The 17,364-nt window shown below is 49.2% G+C and overlaps 1 protein-coding gene across 1 annotated transcript; it reads right to left on the bottom strand.

Annotated features, from left to right (window-relative positions):
- Positions 1–15,470: 15,470 nt before the first annotated feature.
- On the bottom strand, positions 15,471–16,291 carry LOC119297281 (oleosin 16 kDa-like). The gene has a single exon (XM_037575134.1). It carries the CDS (start codon positions 16,189–16,191, stop codon positions 15,688–15,690), a length of 504 nt encoding a protein of 167 aa, XP_037431031.1. The 5' UTR covers positions 16,192–16,291; the 3' UTR covers positions 15,471–15,687.
- Between the last annotated feature and the right edge of the window lie 1,073 nt (positions 16,292–17,364).

The following is a 17,364-nucleotide window of genomic DNA, read 5'->3' as shown; positions in this document are numbered from 1 at the left end:
CAAGGCATCTTCGCCTTTGGATGTACGACATCTTCGCCTACTTCCCATGAGTTTGCCTACATCGATATCTTCACCAACGAGGCGACCACCTACGAGCGAGGGTGACACTTCCATCTTCGGAAGCCCCTCAAGGAAGATGGCTGAGCATGGGAAATTCCCTTCGGTCATGGAGACGAGCTACGAGGTGCCACATCATATGGGCCTCCAACAACAAGACGGCGACAAGACGGTCGAGCTAGGGCCATCCCCTTCGACCATGGCGACGAGCGCGAACCTCTTCAACAACATGAAGACGGCGTCCATATTGGACTCATACTCCGAGTCAAGCTACGAGACCGCACATGAGACCTTATCTTTGGTCTTAGAGGAGAGTGACGATGTGCCATCTTCGGCCTTCATCCACGGCTACAACTACAACATGATTGAGCATGGAGACATTTGCACCTACATATCTCCGACACCCACTTATGACGAGCCCCAATTGCCATGTGAGGAGAGCCACCACCACATGATTGACATAAGTGACTCCACCACACATGACATTGAGTAATTTTCCGCCCGGAACTCCAAACGTGCACTTTGATGGATTAAGCTTGATATCATACCCTGTGAGGTTGGCAAAGGTTTCAGCAAGGTCAGTCAGTAGGTCGGAACCTTTACGTGACTTGACCATGATGTCATCCATGTATGCTTCCACATTCCGACTCATCTGAGTGAGCAGGCACTTCTGAATCATCCACATGAATGTGGCTCCAGCGTTCTTCAAACCGAATGGCATTGTGACATAACAGAAGCACCCAAACGGGGTGATGAAAGCTGTCTTTATCTCGTCGGGTTCGTATAGACGGATCTGGTGGTACCCGGAGTAGGCGTCCAAAAAGGACAAACGCTCGCACCCTGCAGTCGAGTCGACTATCTGGTCGATGCGAGGGAGAGGAAAGTGATCTTTCGGGCATGCTCGATTGATATGCTTGAAGTCAATGCACATGCGAAGTGAGTCGTCCTTCTTTGGGACCATGACAACATTGGCTAACCACTCGGAGTGGTAAATCTCTCGGATAACTCAGCTGCCAAAAGCCGAGCCACCTCTTCACCGATTGCCTTTCTCTTTTGTATGGCGGACCGTCGAAGATGTTCTTTGACTGGTTTCACTTTTGGGTCGACTCGCAAACGATGCTCAATCAGTCCCCTGGGAACACCCGGCATGTCCGAAGGTTTCCATGCAAAGATGTCCCAATTCTCACGGAGGAACTGGATGAGCGCTTCTTCCTATTTGGAGTCGAGTGTGGTTGAAATGTGAGTCGGAGCATCATTGGGGTCTGTCGGGTGAATGTGAATCGACTTCGTTTCACCAGATGACTAGAATGCTGAATCTGTGGATGGCTTCTTGGCTCGCAACAAATCACTCGGATCTGCATTCTTTTGGGATTCTTACAATTCTGCCACGGCCATCTGTGCATCGGCGATCTTTGAACCCTTCTGGAAGCACTCTTCTGCCTTCTTCCGATTACCAGCGATGGTGATCACCCCTTTGGGACCAGGCATCTTCAATTTGAGGTATATGTAACATGGTCGAACCATAAAACGTGCATAAGCTGGCCTACCCAGAATGGCATGATAGGCACTCTGGAAATCCACAACTTCAAATGTCAACTTTTCTTTGCGGTAATTCTTGGAATCACCGAAAACCACGTCGAGAGCAATCTGGCCGAGTGATGCAGCCTTCTTGCCTGGAATGACCCCATGGAAACTCATATTGCTTTCACCGAGTCTGGACATCGGAATGCCCATTCCCTTCAAGGTCTCTGCATACAGTATGTTCAGGCCACTGCCACCATCCATCAGGACCTTCGTCAGTCGAGTGCCTTCGACCACCGGTTCGACCACCAGTGCTTGCCTCCCAGGGGTGTCTATGTGCACTGGATGATCAGACTGGTCGAATGTTATGGCAGTCTGCGACCACTTCAAATAACTGGGTGTCACCGGAGCGACCATGTTCATTTCTCTGTTGATGACTTTCAATCGACTTTTGCTCTCAACGTCAGCAAAAATCATCAGAGTGGAATTCACGTGGGGATAACCATCATCATCTTCTTCCTCATCCTCAGCCTTGTCTGCTTCCTTCTCCTTTTCCTTGGGCTGTTTCTCTCGGAATTGCTGGATTAGGAGTCGACACTGCCGAGTGGTGTGCTTCGGATAAATGAAATTAACCTCCTCGTCTATTTTGGTGCGGATGTGGCACGGCAGATCCAGCACGTCATTTCCATCTTGATCTTTTACTTTCTTGGGGTTCCACGTCCCTTTGGGCTTCCCCTTGAACTTTCCTTGAACCACAGCTAAGGCTTCACCAGGAGCAGCTAGCTCGGCCTTGCGCTTCTGTTTCCGACCGGAGTTTCCTCCTCCGGCTTCATGGGCGACTGCTTTGTGCTTGCCACTCCGGAGTCGTTCTTCTTCTTCACCATTGGCATACTTGGTGGCAATCTCCATCATCTGAGTCAGAGTCATATTTCCTGTCCGATCGAATTTTAGATTCAACTCCCGATACCTAACACCTTCCTTAAAGGCACAAATTGCCTGATGATTAGACACATCCTCCACCGTGTGGTGCAGGGTGATCCATCTCTGGATATAATCCCTCAAAGTTTCATTCGGTTTCTAAACGCAACACTATAATTCTGTCAAACCTGACGGCCGTTTGCAAGTGCCCTCGAATATTCTGACGAACACTCGGGTGAGATCTTCCCAAGTATAAATACTGTTAGGTGCCAACTGATTCAGCCATGCTCTAGCCGATCCCTCCAACATCAGAGGAAGGTGTTTCATGGCCACTTCATCATTGCCGCCACCAATCTGGACAGCCACTCGGTAGTCTTCAAGCCAGGTGTCAGGCTTGGACTCACCAGTGAATTTACTGACTCCAGTCGCCAACCTGAAGTTGGGGGGAATCACTGCAGCCCTGATGGCTCTGCTGAAGCACTCTGGACCTGAGACATGCACCCTGCTGCTGGTTTGCGGATCCCTGTCATGGCCCTCTCGGTGAGCTCTGTTTTTGTTGACCAAGCCCTGAACGAGAATAGATCTCGCATCAAAGCCTGGTTCACTGGGGTCGACTAGAATCCCTCGCCCAACATTGTGAGGGCGCCTGTCTTCATGCTGCCGAGGCACGTACGACCCACTCCTTGGGGGAGGCGTGGGCACTCGACGACGATCATCGCGATCAACTCGGTGATCATACTGCTCACGGTTTCTGTATTGATCTCGTCGATCTCCACGTCCCTCACGCCTCGGGGGCGATCTTGGGCTGTGGGCCGACTGAACTGTGTCTGCAACCACGGATCTGCTATGGATCCTATTCCGCGACTGAGATACGACTGTATTCTGTTCTCCCGCCGCCCTGAGCAAAGCTCAGATCTGCACCAAACCTCGACCAGCTTCTGACTGGGAAGGTTGGATCGACTCCGCTATCCGGGCAGCAACTGCTAGATTCTGGATCAGGGTTCGGTATACCTGAGTCGGAGGTGGAAAAAGCTGGCGTCGACTGGATTCGGGAGCACGTTGCCGAGCGCGATCGTCGAGTGCGTGCTGGAGGTTCTCCAGTCGAGTGTGCTCAGTCAAGTTGGCCAAGCGTGCCTTCTCTAAGGCCTGGGCCTCAGGGGTTTCTCCAACTATAGGAGTATGCAGTGCATCCATGTTCTGGCGGCGAAGTTCCTCCCTTTGCTGCGAAGAGAGGGGTTCGGGGCGGTACTCTTCATGAACGCACGATGGATCGCCATCCCCATCACCTCTGTCCTCACGGGTGAAGCCAGGAGGACCGCGTGGTCCATTGACCATCAAAACTTCTGCCGCTGGGTCGCTGCTGTCGCACTCGGATGCAGTCTCTACGGAGCCAGTCGATAGATCAAACAAGCCGTAGAGAGTTTCATCGGGCTCGATCTCCACGACTTGAGGGGTGGCCTACTGGCGGGCCACCGCATGCCTCACCCACCGCTGAAGCCTCGACCGACCGGAACGTTTGCTCCGGCGGGCTGCAGGGAGGGGGAAAGCTACTGGAGCCGATTGATACTGGGTCGACGGCTGCCGCAGGAGGACGCCGCGGACGCATGCGCGAAAGTGCGTCGCCCCGCGGACGGGGAGCGCGTCGACATCGAGTGGAGCCTCCTGAAGCCAAGCGGAGTCGTCGGCGATAAACATGAGCGCACCGAGATGGATCTCGCGGCCCTCATCCAAACCTCCGCCTGAGACCATGATGACGGGGATCGGCAAACTTGCAACTTCTCCAAAAAATCGCTAAGACACCTGCCCCACGGTGGGCGCCAACTGTCGTGGTTCTAAGCCTGACAGTAGAATAAGGGGTAGGAATGTAGAGGCAAGATCCTAGCTATGGAGGAGTTGTACACGCGAGTTTTACGAGTTCAGGCCCTTCTCGGAGGAAGTAACAACTCTACGTCCCAGAGTCCGGAGGCGGTCGACTGGATATATGCGTGTGAATTACAAAAGGTGTGAACCCTTGTCCCAGAGGAGGGGGGTGGCTTATATAGAGTGCGCCAGGACCCCGGCTCCCCTCCGTTACACAGGGTTCAATGTTCATAAAGGAGGAGCGTTACTGGTAACGTCCGGAGTAAAGTGCTATAAATGATTATTAAAGCTATGACTTAAATCCCGACCGTTGCGGAGTGAGTGGCTTCACATCTTCTGGTGGTCGAGTGGTTGTTCGCATGGTCGAGTGTCTTCAAAGCTGTCGAGTGGAACATAACTTCATGGTCGAGTGGATGATGATCTTCTTTGACTGCCTCTGGTTCTTTTAGAGATGTCCTCGGGGAGGGTATCTTGGACAGATCCATGACCCTACCCTAGGAACATGGCTTCGTCACCCGCCGCCGCCTGCCGCCCGCGCCCGCGCCTCGCGCCGTCCCCCACCGCTGCCCGCTCCCATGCTCTTCGCCGCCGGCCGCCGTGCGCCGCCGGCCGCCGCCCCGCTCGCCGGTCACCGTCGCCGCTTCCTCCCGCCTCGCCGCGGATCCGGTCGGGCCAGACCGAATCCGGCGCCCCCGAGCCCGGCCACCGCCTCTCCCTCGTCTCCGGCCGTCGTCCGACGTTGTCTCCGGCGAGATCCGTTGCCGCCTCGTTTTGCGTGCCCGGGTCAACCCTAGATCCGGAGGTGATTTTTCTTCTAAGTCCCCGGATCTGTAACTTTTTCAGGCCATGTTCATTGCATCATAACTCCACATTCGTAGCTCCGTTTTGGGCATGTGATATATCAAATTGTTCGTTAGGATGTCCTCTTCATTTCATTCCATTGCACCATGTTTGTTTGAGTCCTTCTTGATGCCTAAAATGCTGTTGCAAGAGTGCTATAAAATGTTGATTTCTGTTTCTTAACAGATTATGAGCATTTGTCATTTTTGCCATGATTATTGTGTGCCTCCTATGAACTTGAGCCCTACATGTATTTTGGGCTATGCCATGCCATCTTTACAGGGGTGTATGCCATGTATTTTTGTGATCAATGTGGTGACTAGCACAAGCATGCAAAGTAGCTCTCATGATGTTGCTGATTTCAGGGACTTAGCATTCTTCTAAGTCATTTCCCAGATGTTATTTTTATGCCATGTATTCATGTTGCTACAGAGTGATCCATGCCTCTTTTGAGCATGTTCAGTAAGGATGATTTTGAGATATTGTTATGTTCTAGCCATCCATGTCTTTGTTTGAAATTATGGAGTACCCTAGAATGACTCAATCTTGCTCTACTTTTGCTATAAAATGTTCCTGGCAGATTGTTTACATGTTAATCAATTTTGCCAAGGTTGCTGTAGTTGATCCATGCATGCTATGAGATGGTTCTTGCCATGGTTAGCTTCTTTAACATGTCTTCTTGCTGGGTGTATGCTTAGGTTGTCATGCAATGCCTTGTGGTGAGTGCATCGAGCTCGCAATCATGCCTACGTAACTCCGTTTTTGCCATGTCCAGTTTTCTGCCAAGTCTGAATCTGTTAACGAAACTTGCTATGTTTACATGGGTGCCATCATATTTTCTGATCCTTTTTGGCTTATGGTCGGTAAGGGACTTTTGTTATATGCTTTGAGTAGATTCATGCCATATGCCATGCCTTGCCTTGCTATGATTTGATCCTGTAGCATGTTGTTATCTTGCTCTAAACATTGCTTCCTGATGTTAAATTCCTGACATGTTGTTTTTGTAGGGTTTCGTAGTAATTTCAAAAATTTTCCTACGCGCACACAGGATCATGTGATGCATAGCAACGAGAGGAGAGTGTTGTCTACGTACCCAACGCAGACCGACTACGGAAGCAATGACACGACGTAGAGGAAGTAGTCGTACGTCTTCACGATCCAACCGATCAAGCACCGAAACTACGGCACCTCCGAGTTCGAGCACACGTTCAGCTCGATGACGATCCCCGGACTCCGATCCAGCAAAGTGTCGGGGAAGAGTTTCGTCAGCACGACGGCGTGGTGACGATCTTGATGAACTACAGCAGCAGGGCTTCACCTAAACTCCGCTACAATATTATCGAGGAATATGGTGGCAGGGGGCACCGCACACGGCTAAGGAATCGATCACGTGGATCAACTTGTGTCAACTTGTGTGTTTAGAGGTGCCCCTGCCTCCGTATATAAAGGAGTAGAGAGGGGGAGGCTGGCCGGCCATAGAGGGAGGCGCAGGAGAGTCCTACTCCCTCTGGGAGTAGGATTCCTCCCCCCAATCCTAGTCCAACTAGGATTCCTCGGAGGGGAAGGGAGAGAGGGGGGCCGGCCACCTTCTCCTAGTCCTAATAGGACTAGGGGAGGGGGAAGAGGCGCAGCCACCTTGGGCTGCCCCTTTCTCCTTTCCACTAAGGCCCATGATGGCCCATATGGATCCCGGGGGTTCCGGTAACCTCCCGGTAACCCGGTAAAATCCCGATTTCACCCGGAACACTTCCGATGTCCAAACATAGGCTTCCAATATATCAATCTTTACGTCTCGACCATTTCGAGACTCCTCGTCATGTCCGTGATCACATCCGGGACTCCGAACAACCTTCGGTACATCAAAATGCATAAACTCATAATATAACTGTCATCGTAACCTTAAGCGTGCGGACCCTACGGGTTCGAGAACAATGTAGACATGACCGAGACATGTCTCTGGTCAATAACCAATAGCGGGACCTGGATGCCCATATTGGCTCCTACATATTCTACGAAGATCTTTATCGGTCAGACCGCATAACAACATACGTTGTTCCCTTTGTCATCGGTATGTTACTTGCCCGAGATTCGATCGTCGGTATCCAATACCTAGTTCAATCTCGTTACTGGCAAGTCTCTTTACTCGTTCCGTAATACATCATCTCACAACTAACATATTAGTTGTAATGCTTGCAAGGCTTATGTGATGTGTATTACCGAGAGGGCCCACAGATACCTCTCCGACAATCGGAGTGACAAATCCTAATCTCGAAATACGCCAACCCAACATCGACCATTGGAGACACCTGTAGTACTCCTTTATAATCACCCATTTACGTTGTGACGTTTGGTAGTACCCAAAGTGTTCCTCCGGTAAACGGGAGTTACATAATCTCATAGTCGTAGGAACATGTATAAGTCATGAAGAAAGCAACAGCAACATACTAAACGATCAGGTGCTAAGCTAATGGAATGGGTCATGTCAATCAGATCATTCTACTAATGATGTGACCTCGTTAATCAAATAACAACTTATTGTTCATGGTTAGGAAACATAACCATCTTTGATTAACGAGCTAGTCAAGTAGAGGCATACTAGTGACTCTCTGTTTGTCTATGTATTCACACATGTATTATGTTTCCGGAAAATACAATTCTAGCATGAATAATAAACATTTATCATGATTATAAGGAAATAAATAATAACTTTATTATTGCCTCTAGGGCATATTTCCTTCAGTTTTCACTAAGTCTGTGATGCTTTTATCTTTTGCACTTTTGCCATGCTTGTTTGAACCTGCTATTGTGTGATTTAGCCGTAGCTAAGTGTTCATCTTTTGTCAAGCATCTTGAGTAGATCACTGTCATGTGCTTTGTTGCTATGTTAGAGTGCAGTAGCTTAGTTTCTTGTTGCATTTTAGATGGCATCGTGCTGTTAATCGTAGATTTGTGCCATTATTGTTTTGCTTGCCATTTGCAAACCGTGCATCCGATTCCGGTGATCTTTATATCGATTTCGACCGAAATCAACTCATCTTTCTAGCGGCACTTGGTTTGCCAAGTTGAGGCCTGGTTCAATCTTTTCCTTCTGGAGCACGCATATGCATTGCATATTACATCCCGCATATCATGCCATGTTTTGCATCATGTTGTTTGCGCATTGCACCGTGGTTGTTTGTGGTTACCTTTGCTTGTGTTCTTGCTTTGGGTAGAGCCGGGAGACGAGTACGTGATCGAGGAACCCGTTGAGTACGCTTATGAGGATCAAGCTTACGTCAACTCGGAGAACTTTGCAGGCAAGATGATCATACCCTCGAAATCACTTCTATCTTTTCTTGCTAGTTGCTTGGTCTATTGCTATGCCTATGCCGCGATACCTACCACATGCTTTATCATGCCTCCCATATTGCCATGTCAAACCTCTAACCCACCTTGTCCTAGCAAACCGTTGTTTGGCTATGTTACCGCTTTGCACAGCCCCTCTTATAGTGTTGCTAGTTGCAGGTGAAGATTGGAGTTTGTTCCTTGTTGGAACATGTTTATTGTTGGGATATCATTATTATATCTTATTTATTTTAATGCACCTATATACTTGGTAAAGGGTGGAAGGCTCGGCCTTATGCATGGTGTTTTGTTCCACTCTTGCCGCCCTAGTTTCCGTCATACCGGTGTTATGTTCCTTGATTTTGCGTTCCTTACATGGTTGGATTATAATGGGAACCCCTTGACAGTTCGCCTTGAATAAAACTCCTCCAGCAAGGCCCAACCTTGGTTTTACCATTTTCCACCTAGCCTTTTCCCTTGGGTTTCGCAGACTCAAGGGTCATCTTTATTTTAAACCCCCCCGGGCCAGTGCTTCTCTAAGTGTTGGTCCAACCTGAGCGATGTCCGGCGCCCCCTGGGCAACCAGGGTCTATGCCAACCCAACGTCTGGCTCATCCGGCGTGCCCTGAGAACGAGATACGTGCGACTCCTATCGGGATTTGTCGGCACATCGGGCGGCTTTGCTGGTCTTGTTTTACCATTGTCGAAATGTCTTGTAACCGGGATTCCGAGTCTGCTCGGGTCGTCCTGGGAGAAGGAATATCCTTCGTTGACCGTGAGAGCTTGTGATGGGCTAAGTTGAGACACCCCTTCAGGGTTTTGAACTTTCGAAAGCCGTGCCCGCGGTTATGGGTAGATGGGAATTTGTTAATATCTGGTTGTAGAGAACTTGAAACTTAACTTAATTAAAATGAATCAACAGTGTGTGTAGCCGTGATGGTCTCTTTTCGGCGGAGTCCGGGAAGAGAACACGGTCTCGTGTTATGCTTGTACGTAAGTAGTTTTTCAGGATAACTTCTTGATCTTTGTAGCTTCTCGACCGTTCTTTGCCTTCTCTTCTCGCTCTCATTTGCGTATGTTAGCCACCATATATGCTAGTGCTTGCTGCAGCTCCACCTCACTACCTTTCCCTACCCATAAGCTTAAATAGTCTTGATTGCGAGGGTGTGAGATTGCTGAGTCCCCGTGACTCACAGATTACTTCCAAAACCAGATGCAGGTGCCGATGATGTCATTCCAGGGGATGCGACCGAACTCAAGTGGGAGTTCGACGAGGACTTAGGACGTTACTATGTTTTCTTTCCAGACGATCAGTAGTGGAGCCTAGTTGGGGCGATCGGGGATCTTATGCATTTGGGTTGTCTTTATTTTTGTTCCATAGTTGGACCTTGATTGTATTCTAGATGATGTAATGCTATATTTATGTATTGTGTGAAGTGGCGATTGTAAGCCAACTCTGTACCTCTTTCTTATTCAGTACATGGGATGTGTAAAGATTACCCCTCTTGCGACATGCCTACAATGCGGTTATGCCTCTAAGTCGTGCTCCGACACGTGGGAGATATAGCCGCATCGTGGGTGTTACGTTGTCGCTTGCCTCCAATTGTTGCATCTATGCTTATTGATCGTGGAGACTTGGACACTTTACTTGTGATGCATGCTTGCTTGATTGAGCCTATTGTATTTGGTTGTTCTCGCATCATATGCCTCCATACTATGAAATGCTCTGTTATCCTTTCTTATGATGAGCATGATGCATACACTTGTTGGGTATTTTACCACATGAATGATAGGTTTTGCATCTCCGCTAACTTCATTTGTTTTTCCGAGTGTTTGTCATGTTCTTTCATGTTGAAGGATTCACAAGGCGATACCGTCATGACACAATTTGATCATGTGAAGGCATACACGATGTGCAACACCAACATTTGCGAGAATCTCCTAAAGGTGAACTCCTTCCCTTTGAGACATCCTCAAATAAGCATATTGGATGGGTCACTCTTTCATTGTTGTTTCCTTCTTGTTGTCTACATGGTACATCTCGCGAACGGAGGAGCGACATTGAAGAATGGCTCTATGGACCTTCACATTGAGGAGCGCTCGGACTTATTGGAAGAACCTTTGAACCTCCACTCATGCCATGAAATCGAGCATTGGTACACCAACACCTCCATATTTGTTGATTGTGCTCACACATGTCATGCTCATTGGACATCTCACATACATGACAAATTTGCATCTTATACATGGATTGACTCATATTATGATTGCCTTGTTGCATCTTGTATTCCCATGTCATCCATGATATATGAGCTTGTGCATTTCCTTAGCAAATTTGTTGTGATCTACCTTGATGGCATATTCATACATCATGATCATATTGCCCATCATCAATTGCATGATCATATACTCATCTTGAGCATCCATTTCCATATTCATACTATTGATAAACCGTCTCTCTATGACATCATTTTGCACCGTGGCTGCATTGATCATATTAATAACACATTTGTGTGCGCCATGAATGCTTGTGCCCCCATGAATGCTTTGCATACCATTCCATCTCTTTTGGATAAGCTTCATGCACCTTGTCATGATCAATCTTGTTGCACAGACTCATTCTTACATGATGGACACTTTGTGTGCGCTAACCATTGTATTTCCAAGTGTACTTCGTGTTTGCTCATTTTGCATGTACCACATACCGGAGACACCTTGGAGTACTTGGATTGCGCCATGCCTTCAACTCCGTCCACGACAACCGTTTCCATGGTGATGAGGATCACGATCCGAGTTCGGATCTTTCCCAAGGGGGGGAGATGATGCGGAGCATCCCACGTTCATCCCCATGTACACTTTGACTACTCTCCAAGACCCAAGAGAACATAAGACAAGACCTCAACTAGGCACCATTGGACACAAGGTGAGCTCGCTCCTCTTAGAACCATCACTTTCCATACGTGAGACATGGCTACTACCTCAAACATGTGTGCTATGCATGACTAGGAACCAAGAGGAAGCCCATGGACAAGAAGGCGATGATACCAAGCACGAGGAACAAGAAGAAGGGCCACGAAAGAAGCTCCAACCATCGGACGACCGGTCAGAACCGGAAGTCCGACGCCTGAAGACCCACCGGACAACCGGCCCAGATCGGACGACCGGCGATCCCACACCCGAGCCAAAATGAGCGGACGTCTGACAAGTCCCGGACGTCCGACACACTCCAGCGTCCGGACGTCCGACCGCCCCGAAAATCCGGCGCCACCTCATCCGAGCCAAAACGCCGGATGCCCGACAAGTACCGGACGACCGGACCCTCGCGAGCCACCGGACGTCCGGTACCTGTCAGACGACCGGCCCCTGGCTGTGTCCAGTGTTGCGGGCCGAAGCCCATGTACCCCTCACTTACCCCTTCATGTCCCTAGACTATATATACTCCTCCACCACCTCCTAGTTAGGGTTAGCATTGGTTTAGCTCATTTTAGAGATAGAGCATTGCTCATCCACATCGGATCTACTCCACGAGAGAGACCACGGCCTCTACGAAGAAGATCCCTTTGGATTCAAGACCTCCTTGCGGAGAAGACCATCAAGACCTCCTCACGGAGAAGACCGGTTACCGTGTATCGTCCGTTGTTGACTTTGGATCTTGTATCTCCCTTTATGTTCATGGATCTAGCACTTGTGTGATCATTCTTGTTGGTTTGAGTGTCTCTCTTGTGTTTCCCTCGTGTTTTTCCCCTCGTTTCCCTCCTCGTGTTCTTCTTGTTCATCGTGGGATCCGCTCCTTTCGTGAAAGATCGGCCCATAGGGTTCCTACCCTACATCAAGGTTACTAGCCAATTCTTTGAGGATAAGTATTTGGGAATGCCTACACCGGAGGGGAGGATGTCGAAAGGGCGTTTTCAGAACTTGCAGACTAGACTGACAAAATGATTGGTGCAGTGGGGGGATGGACATCTAGCCCATCCGGGGCGTGAGGTGTTGATCAAGTCTGTCGCTCAGGCGCTGCCTACCTACATAATGGGTGTTTTCAAAGTACCCTTCTCGGTATGTGATGATCTTACTCGTATGGTAAGAAACTTTTATTGGGGCTCGGCGGAAGGCAAGAGGAAAGTGCATTGGCGTGGATGGGACCATTTGTTGCAGCCCAAGTCAAAGGGAGGAGTGGGGTTTCATGACTTTCGGATGTTTAATCAAGCACTGTTAGCACGCCAAGCGTGGAGACTTTTAACTAAACCAGATAGCATGTGCGCGCAAGTTTTAAAAGCAAGGTATTACCCATTGGGCAGGCTGGATGACACAGTTTTTCCGGGAATGCGTCGTCGTCTTGGCAAGTGATAAGTTATGGATTGGAGCTGTTGAAGAAGGGTCTAGTTTGGAGAGTTGGCAATGGCAGAAGTATTCGAGTTTGGTGAGATAACTGGACCCCTAGGCCTTTCTCTTATAAACCAATCTCCCCGCAGGGAAGATGTCGTGTTCGTTTCGTGTCTGACTTGTTAAATCAGAACGGATCATGGAACTATGTGCTACTGAATGAATATTTTGTTGATGCGGATGTACAAGAAATATCGAAGATCAGAGCATCCCCGAGGATGGAGGACGATGTGATAGCATGGGGGGTAGGTAAGCATGGTATATTCACTGTTAAGTCGGCCTATAATCTTGCCTTTGAGGAGGCGCACCGGGCCACTGATGCATCGTCTAGTTCATCACCGTCAGGACAGAGGAAGTGTTGGGACTTTATTTGGAAAAGTTGGGCACCGCCTTTGGTGCCTAACTTTGCATGGAGGCTAGCCACTAACTCACTCCCTACTTGGCAGCGGAAACATAAAATTGGCCTTGAAGTAGGAAGCGAGTGTCCGGTTTGTGGGATGGAGGAAGAAGACAACTTTCACCCTTCTGTTAACTGTCAGTTTGGAAGGGACCTGTACCTCGCCATGTCTAAGATATGGATGATCCCGGAGATAGAGTCTCTACGACATGATGGGCGGGAGTGGCTTCTTCATGTTCTAGCACCATTGAACGATGTGGGGCGAATGATGGTCATGATGATTTTTTGGAGGAGTTGGTTTGTCCGGAATGAAGTGGTGCATAACAAGCCCGCACCACATATGGAGGCTTCAGTACGGTTCTTGCGAAGCTATGTTGATTCCCTGATCGGAATTAAGTTATACCCGCATGCAGATCCAGCAAAGGGCAAATCTCCCATAGTGTATGAGAAATCGGTGCCAGCTGAAACCGTCAATAGTGTGCCAGAGGAGAGAAGATGGAGGCCACCGGAGCCGGGGTGGAACAAACTGAACACTAACGGGTCGTTCGATTCTTCTTGTAATGCTGGAGCTGGAAAGATCTTACGTGACCACCGTGGGATCATTAACTTCTCAGCGTGCAGGACCTTGTATTCCTGTAGAGATGCCTTGGAGGCAAAGCTCTGCGCATGCATGGAAGGGCTCTCATTGGCAATTCAACGAAGCAACCTTCCTAGTGGTGGAAATGGATCCTCTTGAGGCCGTGACCATGATCTCATGTGACGTCGTTGATCGCTCTATCTATGCTTTCATTGTTAAGGAGATTAAGTACTTGTTATCCCTTAGACAAACTTGTATTTTTCATATTGTTAGGTCTCACAATAAGGTTAGTGATATATTAGCAGTGTTTGCCAGTAGATCCAAGGTAGGACCATGACCTGGCTAGAGGCTGGTCCGGGTGAGTTGATGGAGATTGCTTCTCTTGATTGTAAGGACATCTTGATTGAGTAATGAAAGCATTTATCCCGCAAAAAAACATAAGATGAGAGTTGAGAGCGATTAGTGAGAGTGTCTGCTCCGTGTGCATATGCACTTAGGGTGAACAGTAAAATATGGAGAGAGAAAAGTAAAAAGTAACAGTAAAACACAAAAAATGTTAAATGTTAAAGATTTTTAAGCTAACTTTGTTTGATGTTTCACCGTGCAAAATTTCAGTTTCATGATGCAACGACTTCGATGAAAAAAATAGATAAAATCAAAATAACATCTTTAGAGCATGACTTTTCCCTTGCCCAATGAAACATTGAACATTGTCCCAACAAATTTTCTGTTTTCTTACACTTCACTGCTCATCTGAGAGCAGGATCGCCGGTTTACGCCGAGCATTCATGTGTGGGGTACTGCATTTCGGAAGGACAGAAATGGCCAGGGTGTAGCAATACGGAAGGGCAGAAATGAACTCCATAGATTGCAGAAGAATACGATCAGACTGCACCACTGTCAGTGCAGAATTGCTTTGATGGCAACGGGCAACTTCTGTCATAAAAAACGTCATGTGCTCAAGTCTCTGGACCAAGGAGAGACAGTCAGAGGCTAGGATTGATCTACAGTAGTTACGGTGATTGCTGACATTAAATCCCTGACAGCAGGTTTTCAAGCTTGCTCTTTTATTCACGACATCAAATCCCTGGCAGCAGGTTTTCAAGCTTGCTCTTTTATTAATGTAAAACGTTTGTTGAATGTACCAGCACACGTAAAATGTTTGTTGAATGTACCAGCACACAAACTAAACTTGCTCGTAGCTGTAATCCCTAAACTTATCAGGGATATCTGAATAAAGTGCTGTTACTCAAAAAAGAAAAAATCATTATGTGCTCTGACATTATCAGGGTCCAAAATATATCTTCCGAGTGAAATTAAAATTAGTTCCTGTGGGGTACTGCCAACTCTCGGTTGAGTGCGCCCTGGCGCAGCTTCAAGGTCATGGACCTCGTGTCGTGTGTGCGACGTGATTGTGAGTTGGTCATGGATGGGCTTTGCCCTGCGTGTTAGTCTGGGGTGGGCTTGACCCTTGTTGTTCCGGTTTTTTCCCGGTTTTTCGTAATTAATTGAACAATTCTTTTCTGCTTAATTAATAAATGAGACAATCTTTACCTCCGTTTCGAAAAAATAATGAGGCAGTAATATCAGAAGTCCTTGCAGGTGAAGACGAAGCAGCGCAAGTGGACGGAACAACCGCACAAGGAACAAGCAGAAGAGATCTACAGTACTATTTTTAACTCCCTCTTCCAGAGGAGATATGCAGCTTATTATTCATCGGTGGTAAGTAGCACCGCTCGCGGGCACGTCCGTACATATAGAGGCGTCGATCCACACACACTGGTGACGCATAGGAGGGCAAATGACGACACGTCTACGGCGTTCGTGCCTGGTCGAGGCGATGCTGCGCCCAGTTCTTCACCTCGTGCGCCTTGGAGTCCAGCTTCGCGCCCGCGTGGTCCACCGTGTCGGCCCCCGGCGGCGAGGACGCCCCGTGCGACAGGTACTTGTACATCCACGCCAGCACCCCCACCGCCGCCGCGCCGAACGCCCCCGACGAGACGAACCCGGCCGTCAGCATCGTGGCGGCGATGGCCGCGGGCACCAGCACGGGGCTGAAGAGCACCAGCAGCGGCGTCGCCACGATCAGCGCCAGCACCGTGCCCGTCAGCGTCAGGGCCGACAGGAGCAGCATCGACCCCGCCGCCGCCGCCGCGGCCACCCCCTTCGCGAGGGTGACGGCCGCCGGCTGGCTGTGGCCCTGGCCGTGCCCGCCGTAGTAGTCGTCGTCGCCGCGGATGGCCCGCATGTAGTCCGGCCCGATGGCGCTGCCGCCTCCGTGCACGCCTCCCCGGTGGAACGCCTGCTCTCCAGCCATGCCGGTACCCAGATGCGCACTTGAAGCTTCGCTACTCCGGAACCTGAGCCTCACCTGAGAAATGCGATAGCCAAATGCGCGGTGGGTTTCTCGCCGAGATGGATCGTGGTATATAAGATGCGATGTGGGTGAGAGTGTGGACGAAGGCGGTGGAGCGAGTCTCGGACATGTGGCCGCATACATGGGGCACGTGGCGAGGGGCGTGATCTGCATGGATAGCGATGCCTCAAGCCGTGCCACGTACGTGCCAACTTGCAGGCTCCCGGCGTCCTCCCATCGTGTTGCGAATGCAGTACCCTTCCCGCGCCGCTGAGCTCGACGAGCAGCCTGCAGGACAGGGTTTCAAAATGACGTCCTCCATCGACGGTGTGCCCGTCGCCTTGCCGGCCCACGCGTCTGAAGTTGAGCTGGATGCCGCTTTATAATTTTTCACTTAGAGACGTTTGGCTTCTCGATAATTCTCGAACTCAAATTCTGTTTTAACAGGTTTTCGAATTCGAGTGCCACGGTATATTGTTTTTTTTCTTTGACTGTGAGCCTTGTAAGTTGATACACAAAGCATAACACGTACCCACAAATCGTCCCTCGTCGCTTCCCAGTAGTCCTCCAAATGTTATCCCTCAAACGTACGTGAACTGATCCGGACGCTTAAATTTTGGTAAACCAGAAGCAAACTTGGGACAAGAGGAGGGAGCTTGAGGGCTTTGTGGAAGTTCCAACATTTATTTAGCCAACCAAAAGTCTATTGGGGAACGCAGTATTTAAAAAAAATGCTTACGATCATGCAAGATCTATCTAGAAGATGCATAGTAACGAGCGGGAAGAGTGTCTACGTATCTTCGTAAACCGAAAGCGGAAGCGTTAAGTAACACGGTTGATGTAGTCGAACGTCTTTGCGATTTAACCGATCAAGTACCGAATGCACGGCACCTCCGCGATCTGCACACGTTCAGCTCGATGACGTCCCTCGAACTCTAGATCTAGCTGAGGCCGAGGGAGAGTTTCGTCAGCACGACGGCGTGTTGACGATGATGATGAAGTTACCGACGCAGGGCTTCACGTAAGCACTACGACAATATGATCAAAGTGAAAATCTATGAAGGGGGCACCGCACACGGTTAAGATTAACTTGTGTGTATATGAGGTGCCCCATCCCCCGTATATAAAGGAAGG

This window comes from Triticum dicoccoides, chromosome 5A, assembly GCF_002162155.2.
Source record: "Triticum dicoccoides isolate Atlit2015 ecotype Zavitan chromosome 5A, WEW_v2.0, whole genome shotgun sequence".
NCBI classification, from domain to species: Eukaryota; Viridiplantae; Streptophyta; class Magnoliopsida; order Poales; family Poaceae; genus Triticum; species Triticum dicoccoides.
The sequence above is the reverse complement of the archived record's forward strand: the minus strand, read 5'-3'. Positions and strand labels throughout refer to the sequence as shown.

What these genes read in the sequence shown, in the direction of transcription:
- LOC119297281 (XM_037575134.1), bottom strand. Translation starts at nt 16,191, where the DNA reads ATGGCTGGAGAGCAGGCGTTCCACCGGGGAGGCGTGCACGGAGGCGGC.